The sequence below is a fragment of the Macaca fascicularis genome, chromosome 5 (genome assembly GCF_037993035.2).
Source record: "Macaca fascicularis isolate 582-1 chromosome 5, T2T-MFA8v1.1".
Taxonomy (NCBI): Eukaryota; Metazoa; Chordata; class Mammalia; order Primates; family Cercopithecidae; genus Macaca; species Macaca fascicularis.
The window spans coordinates 77,770,187-77,782,238 of record NC_088379.1 but is presented as its reverse complement, the minus strand read 5'-3'; the positions used below and the strand labels follow the sequence as shown (position 1 = coordinate 77,782,238).

The window sequence follows — 12,052 nt, the reverse complement described above, 5'->3', positions numbered from 1 at the left end:
AATTGTTTCATTCCAACTTTGCACATAGACTCAGCAGCTAATATATCAGGTCCTGGGGATATAAAGGTGAATAAAGAAAGGTTTTTACTCTAATGGAGTGTACAGTTTGTCAGAGAATAGTCGTGAACACAGATAAATTCTACCACAGCAGAGTTACTGCTGCAATAGAGTTATGAACAGACTGCTGTGAGACCTTAAGAGCTCAGCAACTGCTCTGCCTGCAGGTATTTGGGGAAGGCATCATATTTGAGCTGGGTTTTGAAAGGAGTGCAGGAATTTGCATGATGTAAAGTGGGAAAGAAGTACATAAAGACACCAAATTATGAAAAGATCTTGTCTCACAATGAATACGTATGTGATAAAAGACTGAAAAGGAATATCCCCAAATCAATAGTTGATGTTTTAAAAAATAGTTATATAGTTTTAATTGACAGATAATAATTGTACTTATTTATGTGGTACATTGGTGTTTTATGTTTGTAGAACTGTGGATGCTTTTTTTTTCTTTTTAAGAACTTCCTTTAATATTGTTGTTTTATTAGTTGCATAACTCAGTAACATGAAACCAGAGCCTTTAACTATTGAATCAGGAAATTAAAGTGAGTTAATTTATTTTTATTGCTTATGTTTGTACTGAATTTGACATCTAGATTAAAACACGAGTATTGACTGATTTACTAAATTGTTACTAGGTTTTTAGGAAAAGGTATAGAACAGGATACCATTTGGTCCAGTTTTTCCTTTCTTTTTGAGACAGTCTCACTCCATCACCCAGGCTAGAGTGCAGTGGTGTGATCATAGCTCACTGCAGCCTCAATCTCTTAGGCTCAAGCAATCCTCCTGCCTCAGCATCCTAAATAGGTGGCACTACAGGCATGCGCCACCATGCCTGGCTAATTTTTTTTTTAATTTTTTATTTTTAGTAGAGATGGGGTCTCACTCTGTTGCCCAGGCTGGTCTTGAACTCCTGAGCTCAAGCAATCCTCCCACCTTGGTCTCCCAAAGTGCTAGAAGTACAGGTGTGAGCCTCTGCACCTGGCCCCTTTATTCATAAACAGACTCCAAGTTTCCCTTTTCCCTTGAGTCTCCATTGACCAGTTCTCATCTGGGAGATCAGGATATTCCTGGTCAGTTTTACCCTTGGCTGAAATATATAAAGGGTGCCTCTCAGACTGGTTGAGCAGAGAGAGTTCACCCTGGAGGCAATTAGTGGAGTGTGTTCAACCAAGAAGGCTATACAAAAGGATGGCTTGGAGGAATCTGGGAGAGACTGGATTATTTATTAGGCCAAAGTTATAAGCGAATAATCCACAAATGGAGCTCTCAAAGAGCACCGCAGGTTCACAGAAGAGAGCAAGGAATGCTGAGCAAGGGATGTTCAGGAAACGAAGTCTGCAGACACTTGGCTGCCGGTTGAAGGTGTCTTTTATGTGGAGTCCAGTGTGTCCTGCCAGGGAAGAGGAGGCCATTTAAAGGCACCGTGCTGTCCCAGACACCAGGCTCTGGAGGTTTTCCCAAAGCAACTTTAGAATGAGGTCAAATAGGCTTTTCATTTCACTGTGTATACCAAAGGTTATGACTGACTCTAAAGGTATATATGAAAAGATGTCTCCTTTCTGATTTTATTTCTGGAAGGAAGATTTCAAAAAAATTTTTAATTGCTTAAGGATGTTTATTTTATCAGGTTCAAAACCAAACTTATTTCTAACATCCTCCTAGTAATTTTTTCTTCTTTTCTTTTTTTTGGAGATGGAGTTTTGTTCTGGCATGCAGGCTGAAGTGCAGTGGCATGATCTTGGCTCACTGTAACTTCTGCCCCCCAGGTTCAAACCATTCTCGTGCCTCAGCTTCCCGAGTAGCTGGGACAACAGTTGTGTGCTATCATGCCCGGCTAATTTTTATATTTTAGTGGAGATGGGGTTTCACCATGTTGACCAAGCTGTTCTTGAACTTCTGACCTCGAATGATCCACCCACACATCCTCAGCCTCCCAAAGTGCCAAAGTGCAGGGATTACAGGCATGAGCCACTGTGCCTGGCATAGTCGTTTTTTCTTTTAATCTTCTTTTTTTGTCTTTAAAATTGTAAAAAAACTTCAATGAAAACCATGCAGTAGCAGATTTGTCTTTTTTTCCGACAACAGAAGGCAAGTATAGGTTTACCGTTGAACCAGTTTAATAATTTGATTGATCAGAACATGAGTATTAGAAGAATGGCTTGAGGGGGGATATATGTGACAGGATAAGGAACATTGCAACATAGAAATACTGCTTTCTAATGGCTTACAATATGTGTTATTAGCTGAGCATTTCATGTATTATAATACATTTCAGAACAATGTTAAAAGAAATGACGGTGGCATTTGTGATGGCTCATGTCCATAATCCCAACTACTTGGGAGAGTGAAGTGGAAGGATCGCTTGAGGTCAGGAGTTCAAGTCCAGCCTGGGTAACGTAGTGAGATCCTGTCTCTAAAAATAAATAAATGAAAATAAATAAATAAATAAATAAATAAACTTTTTAAAAAAAGAAATGGTGGTTAAAAAAAACTGAACTATAAGGGGTTATCTCAAAATAGTAGTGTTTGCTTACCTCTGGAAAGATGATCATGTGTTCTGGCCCATAAAATAGTATTTTTTTTTTCCAGAGATGATTTAAACAATTCTAAATTTGATGTCCATAAACCATTTTACATTATTTATAGGCAACCGAGTACACACGATCAGATATTAAACTGCACCAGATTTTTACTTGTTTTAAGGGTGTTTTATGGTGCAAATCCAAAGATCAGATGTCACATCTGCCAGGAAGTGCTACATAATTTTTACTTTTTCTGCAGTGCTGTTACAGCATGCGCGCATGCTACTGCATGGGCAATGAAGAATTCTTGTTTTGTTTATCAGATAGGCTCTGATTATAAACTGAAGAGTGGCTCCCACTTTTATGGAACCTACTGTGAACCTGAGTATTGTATGTGCTGTGGTAAATGGTGATAGCCGGCCAACTCATTAGGAAGGTCAGCTTTCTAGAAGATAGAGTTACAAAATAAAGGCCCCTCTCCCTTCAGCAGATTGTTTCAGTGGCAAAGGAAGGTGACGATACCTAAAATATTCATTGCTTTTAAAGACACCCTCCCTTTAGTGACCAGTAACCAGGACACCAGACCCTAATTATTAACAAAGGCAACTGATAATGTTTAGAGAAACAATGCCTTTCTCCCTAAAAACAAAATTCTAAATGGTTTCTCAAGCTACATCAGATCTATCACTTTCTCTTTTACTCCAGTTGTATCTTAGATTAAGTGAAATACCTGCATGACTGTCTTTTGTTTATTTATTACTGATTTTTTTTGTGTGGAGATGGGGGTCTCATTGTATTGCTCAGGCTGGTCTTGAACTCCTGGCCTCAGGCAGTCCTCCTACCTTGGCCACCCAAAGTGTTGGGATTATAGACATGAGCCCCTGCTCCTGGCCCTGTCTTTTGTTCAAATTATTTCATTTCAACAACAACTTGCACGTAATACTACTTTGCCTAGGACCCACCTGGATGTTCTGTGGAGAATGTATCACAAATAGTTTTATTTTTAATCATCTGGGCAGCTATACAATATGACACCCAGAAATGCAAGGATCCCATTGAGGTAGAGCACTCAGGTAAATGGGCTAATTAATTTTCTGATAAAAGCATTTTTGTGTGTGTGTTGTCTGCCCTTATTCATTCAACTCCAGGAGATATGTATTTAGTATTTGTGGTTGGTGGCGACATCATGCAATGTTAAATAATATTTAAAGCAGCTATGAGCTATATAAGAGATGTTGCAAGACATTAAAATTAATGCTGCACATTGGTAAAGGAAAATTATCTTTGTAGGGTAGATTGGTAGGGGAAGACTGTGGGATTTTCATTCATCCATTCATTTATCAAATATTTACTGAGAGCTTATTAAGTTCCTAGAACCTCTCTGGTTATTGGGCATGGGATAGTGCATAAGATAGGAAGGTCGGCGGGCGTGGTGGTTCATTCCTGTCATCTCAGCACTTTGGGAGGCTGAGGCTGGTGGATTGCTTGAGGTCAGGAGTTCAAGACCAGCTTGACCAACATGGCAAAACCCCATCTCTACTAAAAATACAAAAATTTGCCAGATGTAGTGGTGCGCACCTGCAATCCCAGCTACTTGGGAGGCTGAGGCAGGAGAATTGCTTGGACCTGGGAGGCGAAGGTTGCAGTGAGCTGAGATTGCGACATTGCATTCTAGCCTGAGTGACAGAGCCAGACTCCGTCTCAAAGGTGCTAAGGTGCTTACATTCTTTTGGGAGAGCAAGGCAATAAACAAAAAGTTTATTTAACAAGAAATATTTGGTAGTGGCTCTGTAGAACCTTAGTATAGGGCGGTATGATAGAGTTGCCTCCAGAGACTACTTTAGATTGTAAGTCAACATAGGCTGCTATGAAGAGGTGATATTTAAGTAGAGGCCTGAATGATAATAAGGAACCAACCATGCAGCGATCTGGGCATTCCAGACAGAGGGGTGGACCATGCCCAGGGCCAAAAGCAGGAAGGAGCTTGACATGTTTGTGGAACAAAAATATGAGATCCGAAAGATGAGTGAGGACCAGATTGTATAGCAGTTTGGATTAGATGCTAATTGCAGTGGTAAGCCACAGGAGGCCTTTAAGCAAAGGAGGGCCATAAGTTTATGTTTTCAAATTTCATTCTGGCCACTGTGGAAGGAAGGCCAGAGCAGAAGCAGTGATACTAAGGTGACTGCAGAAGAGATTCTGGTGCCTTTTATGAGGGGGATGGTAAGGTAGATGAGTGAAGTAGATAGTTTCGGGTTGATAGCCTATAGATCTGCCAGTGAATTTGAAATGGATGTAAGGGAAACAGAACTCAAAGATGACTTCTAGGTTTCTGGCTCAAGCAGCTGGGTAAATGATGGTGAACTTTGAAGAAAGGATGGGATTTGGAGAAAAGGAGCCAAGAATTTCAGTTATAGAGCTGGGACTAGATGTGGCTTATGGAGAAAGTGCTAAAGATTTGGCTAAAACAAAAAGCTTTTACTCAGTGCCCCCAAGAACAGAGGACATTAGATTCTGTCTAGTAAATTTTTAAAAAAAGTATTATAAATGTATAGTTGTTTCCATAAGAAGGGCCCATCAGGAGAAAAAGTGCAGTAGAAAGGATGGGGAATTGAAGGAGTAGAAAATAGAAACAGGATAAATAAACAAGTCAGAGAAAGACACACAGATAAAGAGATAAAAAGAGAAAATACAGACAAAAGAGACAAATGTGCAGAATTAGAGAGAGAAGGGGCAAGCACGCTCACACAGACTCTTCACTCTCCTCCATTCTACACCTGGAGCCAGAGAGACACTAGAGGCAGTTGTGAGATCAAAACTTTTTTCTTTATTGTAATTAACTATGAAATGATAACAAGACACAGACCAAAAGCAAATAGGACCAAATCTTTATCTGAAACAGGAAAGTTGTCTTTATTCTGTTGTTTGTTATTAGAGTGGATCTTCTGTCCTGAAATATTGCCAGGATGAAAATGGTTTTTACAATTTATTAGCTAAGCAGAGAGTTGAATAATGGCCAGAAAAATATATTACTGACGGTGCACAATTACTCACTTTGGTAAAGATAAAAGGCTCTCAAAAGGGATTGTTTCTCCTCAATGAAAACAGTGAGAAATTAACTGTCAATTAACTGGTTAAATTGAACTTTAGGAATAAACCCACAAACAAATGCACAATTCATCCATCCATCCATCCATCTCATACCATACCCTACTCTACTCTACCCTACCTTACCCTACCCTAAACTTACCTAAATTTATTGATGTCATAAATAGGCTCTATTTAGAATAGAAAAACACTTTACTTTTTTTTTATTTGTTAGGTTTTGTAAATAATATCTATAGCCACCCTAGACTAATTGTTAATTTTCTTAGAATTGGTGATTGGTTAAAAATATGTTTCCTAGGCTGGGTCATGCCTGTAATCTCAACACTTTGGGAGGGTTGAGGCAGGTGGATTACTTGAGCCCAGAAGTTCAAGACCAGCCTGGGCAACATAGCGAAACCCCATCTGTACAAAAAAACAGAAAAAATTAGCTGGGCGTGGTGGTACACATCTGTAGTCCCAGCTGCTCTGGAGGCTGAGGCAGAAGGATCACCTGAGGCCGGAAGGTCTAGGCTGTGGTGAGCCATGATTGTGCCACTGCACTCCTGCCTGGGTGAGAGTGAGACCTTATCTCAAAAAATATATGTATGTATTTACTAGAAATCCACAAGAACCTACAAATGAATTGATTCAACAGTGAGGTATGAGGAACAAAGTGCATTATTAGAAGACCAAGAAACATGGCAGGTGTCCTATAAGAGGCAGTGTTATTGGGACCTCCACTGTGCATCATCCCAAAAGACCAGTGAAACTCTCTAACAAATAACAAAAATAATACTATATAGTTTAAAAGCTATGGAACAACAATGGAATGAAAAGTCATGAATTGCATTTGGCTGAGGGTTTTTCTTATTATTTCACCCTTTCCTTCTTCCTTTTCTTCTTCCCTCCCACCTTCTCTTCATTTTCTAAAAAAATTCTTATATGAGTTTTCCTTAGGAGGACATAGAAGGAACACTCAATAAAGACATTGTACCTGGGTTCTGTTATTTAAGATTATGTGTTAGTAGTTCTGTGAAAAAAACTAAACTAGATTTCTAAAATCTATTTTAATATAACATTCTAAAATAATATTTAATATGACATTTGTATTTATCTTCTTATTTTGACTTCTCGCCTTTTAGGATATTATTGATGTTGTTAATAATATTGTTACAGTTGGGGTCAGCACCAGCCAGCTCCAAGACAGAACAAGGCCGTAGACACTGAGATATGTCTGATGAGATGATGGGGAATGTGTTATGATTAAGACAGATGAATTATCACTGCCCTTTCCTAGTGAATAATACTCAGTATTTGCCACAAGAGGAGTTTTTTTTTTGTTTTGTTTTGTTTTTTGTTTTTTTTAAATGAATGATCATTCAAAGTAGAGAGCTAGCATGGAGAATAGTCTGGTTAGTATGGGAAGTTCTGTGCTGGGGCTATTACCATTTGGATTTTCCTTGGAAGTTTCGAGGTGAGTTTTGATTAGAACATTTAACTTCATCAAAGGTTACGTGATTGGATTGCATATAAAGCTGCTTTAAGTATTAAAATAGAGACATTTTGACTTGGATTACCAGTTAAACCATTTTGGGCACAGCCTTAACTGCAGGTGGTGTGATTGAGATGTCTGTGGGTTGCCACATAACTCCACAGTTTGCTTTTATATGTGTGATTGTGAGTGGGAAGGGTGGAGTACCGGCACTTGGCATGAACAGATCATGCTTCCTGACATCTCTTCTCCACAAGCATTCTTTTCCAGGTGACAGAGACTTGAACAGATTTCGGGAGACACTTTAAGAGTGAAAGGTGAGAGGAGGAACGGACAGTGGAGAGGTGTGTGCTGCACATGACTAAATATTTCCTTCCCGTTTGACATTACTCTCCCGGGAGTCCTTAAAAAAATATTAGTAGAATCTTTATTTTAAAGTTTATTTATGTGGGTCTTATGGAAGCCCTAAAGGCTCCCTTTATTTTTTTTTACTTCAAGTGGAAATTATTTCACATCTATGTTTGATGTGGTGGTGGGGAAAGTACCCTGGACTTAGAGCCAAGAGAAACAGATTCTTGTCTGAGCTCTGCTGCTGAATAGCTGTGTAGGCTCTCTGGCTTACTGGGCAGCAGAGTCTTCATCTGTCTTAGAGATTGGCAAAGTTTTCCTGTGATGGGCCAGATAGCAAATTAATTCAGGTTTCCCAGGTTACATGCAGTCTCTGTTGAGTATTTTACTTCGGTTTTGTTTATTTGTTATAATCCTTTAAAAATGTAAAAACCGTTCTTAGCTCCTGGGCAGGTCATGGGCTGCATCTGCCCTCTTGCCTTCATTGGCTGAGTCCTGATCTGTATGAAAGAAAAGGAGGGGGCTGTTCGCTCTCGCCGGGGAACAAGTCGGTCAGGAAGCCGTGCAGCAGCCATGATGGCTTTTAAGGATACCGGGAAAACACCCGTGGAGCCGGAGGTGGCAATTCACCGAATTCGAATCACCCTAACGAGCCGCAACGTTAAATCCCTGGAAAAGGTGTGTGCTGACTTGATCAGAGGCGAGAAGGAAAAGAACCTGAAAGTGAAAGGACCAGTTCGAATGCCTGCCAAGACTTTGAGAATCACTACAAGAAAAACTCCTTGTGGTGAAGGTTCTAAGACATGGGATCGTTTCCAGATGAGAATCCACAAGCGACTCATTGACTTGCACAGTCCTTCTGAGATTGTTAAGCAGATTACTTCCATCAGTATTGAGCCAGGAGTTGAGGTGGAAGTCACCATTGCAGATGCTTAAGTCAACTATTTTAATAAATTGATTACCAGTTGTTTAAAAAAAAAAAAAAAAAGAAAGAAAGAAAAGGAGGGGAAGAAATGTGAAAAGAAGGAGCTTGAACTAACAGTTTTTAGATATAGGACTCTGATATGTTCTGAGGAGCACCAGGCTAAAGAATAGATTCTGGAAGCAAGAGTTATTTATCTTTTTCCCTTAGATAATATTATGTATTTATTCATGGTATAGTTTCTCTTTTCTAATTTCCTCAGTTTAAATTAGATTTCACTCCTATTTCCTATTCTTCAGTTCTCCCTGCATATTACTATTTACCATTTGCACACTCCCCAGATTTCTTATTGCATACACATTCCTAGGGAAGCAAACAGATGAGAGGAGTGGCTTTCTTTGCAGATGGAGACATGGCCTTTCACTTAGGGAAAGGGAAGCAGCCATTTGATTGCCCCTGGAGACCTAAGCAGGGTTGTGAGTGCTAAGCAGGCAGAGCCCAGCAACTCTGAATCCTGGGAGGGCGCCAGGAATGGCAGCCAGGAATGGGTCAGGGAGTGCACGCTGATAAAGACCTGTGTCCTTCCTTTCTGATAGTGTTTGTTTGTTTGTTGAGACAGGGTCTCACTGTGTCACCGAGGCTGGGTTGTAGTGTTGCAATCATGGCTTATTGCAGCCTTGACCTCCTGGCCTCAAGCGATCCTCCTACCTCAGGCTCCTTGAAGTGTTGGGATTACAGGTGGTGAGCCACTGAGCCCAGCCCTTGCTGATAGTGTTGAATCCTATTACACTGAACCAACAGTCTGAAGTTCTATCTGAAGTGTCCCCTTAGCTCATGTTGGAATGTGCTGACATTTTTGTTTCCTGGAGGACCCCGGACACCTCCTTCACTTTCCCTTCACCTCTTCCCCTATCTAATCCATGCAAATCCAGTGCCCCATTCTGTTTGGATCCTCTTCCCTACCCCTCCTATCTGATTTCCATGGCATTCAGGAAGTGTCCAGCTGCATCACTTTCCCGGCACCGCCCAGTGAGTTTCCTCTCACCGTTTCTCCACTGAGGCTGTTGGCTGGTGCAGTTGGTGAATCAGCCTGGCCCCCATCAGTGCCATGTGGTCTTATGGCTGACTTTGGGGCTTTGATCCTGGAACCACTTTGAACATGTTTCCTCTATTCTCAGGCAGGCACTTATGAGAAAGAAACTGTCACCGCTCCCCTCTTTCACCTTTCATTCACTTCTCTACCACAGTTACTGGGTACCAGCCCTGCCACGCCACACAAATGGTCTCTCTCCCTCTTCTTCCTTTTTGAAGGAGTACTAGTGATTTTGTCTGCTGGTTCACCCCTTTAATGTTACAGTTTACCTGATTCTTTCTGAAACCTTCTTCTTCCTTATGCCTTCTTTAGCTGGTTTCATTCATTCCTGTGGCTCTGTCGCCTCTATGCTTATTGTTGCCAAATGTGCATCACCATGCCATCCGAATATTTTTTCCTACACTTCACACTCTTTTATCCAGATGCCTACTGGACATAACTGGTTCAATGCCCACAGAAATCACAAAATTCAGTGTATACAAAACTGACCTCAGTCCCTTCTCCCTAAAACCTGAAGCACCTCTTTTGTTCCTTACTTATTTCAGTTACCCAAGTCACTGAAGCCATAAACATGAACATCTTCCTAAGGAGTGTGTCACCACTCTTTCTTCTCCTGTATCCCTCCTTTGCCTGTCTGCTACCATGTCACTAATTCAGGCCCTCATTACCCCTCTCCACTATCTCTTTCTCTTTTGTTTCCCCTTAAACCCATCTCTCCTCTGTTGCCATGTCTAAAATTTAAACCCATTATCATTTCACACTCTTGAAAATTCTTTCAAGAATTTCCTAACACAGAATAAAGCCCCAAATCTCCAGTGTGACTAATGACTCTATGATCAGGCTCCTCCACCTCTCTAGATTTTTTTTTTTTCTTTTCAGCTTTTATTTTAGGTTCAAGGGGTACATGTGCAGGTTTGTTACATGGGTAAATTACATGTCATGGGGTTTGGTGTACAGATAATTTTGTCACCCTAGTAAATAGCATAATACCTGATAGGTAGTTTTTCGGTCCTCACTGGGGCCACTCTCAAGTAGGCCCTGGTGTCTGTTGTTCCCAGCTTATTTATTTATTTTTGAGACACAGTCTTGCTCTGTCGCCCAGGCTGGAGTACAGTGACGTGATCTCGGCTCCTGCAACCTCTGCCTCCTGGGTTCAAGCAGTTCTCCTGCCTCAGCCTCCCAAGTAGCTGGGACTGCAGGTGTGCACCATGATGCCCGGCATTATAAATTTAAGAAATACTTTAACCAAAATTATCTGGTTTCTGAAGCAGTAGGAAGAATAATGGATTTAGTATTAACGACCTCAGTTGAAGTATTCTTTTAGCCATTTCTAGCTAAACTGATTTGTGCCAAGTTACTTACTGCCTCTGAGGCTCCCATCTTTAAAATGGGCACATTACTACTAACAATTGAATAATTGAACAAATTATATACTGTACTTTTTTTTTTCTTTTTTTTGACGGAATCTTGCTCTGTTGCCCAGGCTGGAGTGTAGGAGTGCAGTGGCGTGAGCTTGGCTCACTGCATCCTCCGCCTCCCAGGTTCAAGCAATTCTCCTGCCTCAGCCTCCTGAGTACCTGGGATTACAGGTGGCCGCCACCATGCCCAGGTGATTTTTGTATTTTTGATAGAGACAGGTTTCGCCATGTTGGCCAGGCTGGTCTCGAACTCCTGACCTCAGGTGATTCACCTGCCTTGGCCTCCCAAAGTGCTGGGATTACAGGTGTGAGCCACCATGCCCAGCCTAGTTTTTCTATAGTATTGTACCTCAACTTTTTCACTAACAAATTAGAGATATTTTACTTTGGGTTTGAGTACATGAATTAATATTTAATATCACCAGTAAAGTGCAACATTTAGAATGTCCCCAAAAAGTCTGGCACCACAAATTTACATGCCCTGTAGAGATCCTACCTTAACCGGAATTTGAATTTCCTGTGCCAGCTAAATTGGGTCACTTTGTTAGTGAAAGCTTGTGTTGCTGCAGTCCCGGGGCGTCTTGCCCTTTGTTAGGCTGTAAACATGATGCTGTCCTCTTCCCTCCTACTCCTTTGCTGCTTTTGTTACTTGAGGGTTCACTTTGCAGATTTGTTTTTCTGAGCCCTATCACTTTTCTTGATAGAGTGTCTACTGTTAAGTTGCCGCCTATGGCATTGCTTCCTGTGGGGAACCTAGCTAGTGTGTGTGTAGGAACTATTTAGACAAAGTAGTTTCAGTCAAGGTATTATCGGAATTTTTTTTTTTTTTTGAGACAGAGTTTCAGTCTTGTTGCCCAGACTGGAGTGCAATGGCACGACCCCAGCTCACCGCAACGTCCGTCTCCCGGGTTCAAGCAATTCTCCTGCCTCAGCCTCCTGAGCAGCTGGGATTACAGGCATGCACCATCACGCCTAGCTAATTTTGTATTTTTTAGTAGAGATGGGGTTTCTTCATTTTGGTCAGGCTGGTCTCAAACTCCTGACCTCAGGGGATCCACCCACTTTGGCCTCCCAAAGTGCTGGGATTACAGGCGTGAGCCACCGTGCCCAGCT

The 12,052-nt window shown here is 41.2% G+C and overlaps 2 protein-coding genes across 3 annotated transcripts in view; both read left to right on the top strand.

Moving 5' to 3' along the window:
• Positions 1-12,052, top strand: part of CRACD (capping protein inhibiting regulator of actin dynamics) — a 280,879-nt gene that overhangs the window by 27,436 nt on the left and 241,391 nt on the right. The gene's annotated exons all lie outside the window — the stretch shown is intronic.
• LOC102125626 (small ribosomal subunit protein uS10-like) lies at positions 6,994-8,507 on the top strand. The gene has a single exon (XM_045392582.3). The coding sequence runs from the start codon at positions 8,011-8,013 to the stop codon at positions 8,440-8,442; it is 432 nt and encodes a 143-aa protein (XP_045248517.2). The 5' UTR covers positions 6,994-8,010; the 3' UTR covers positions 8,443-8,507.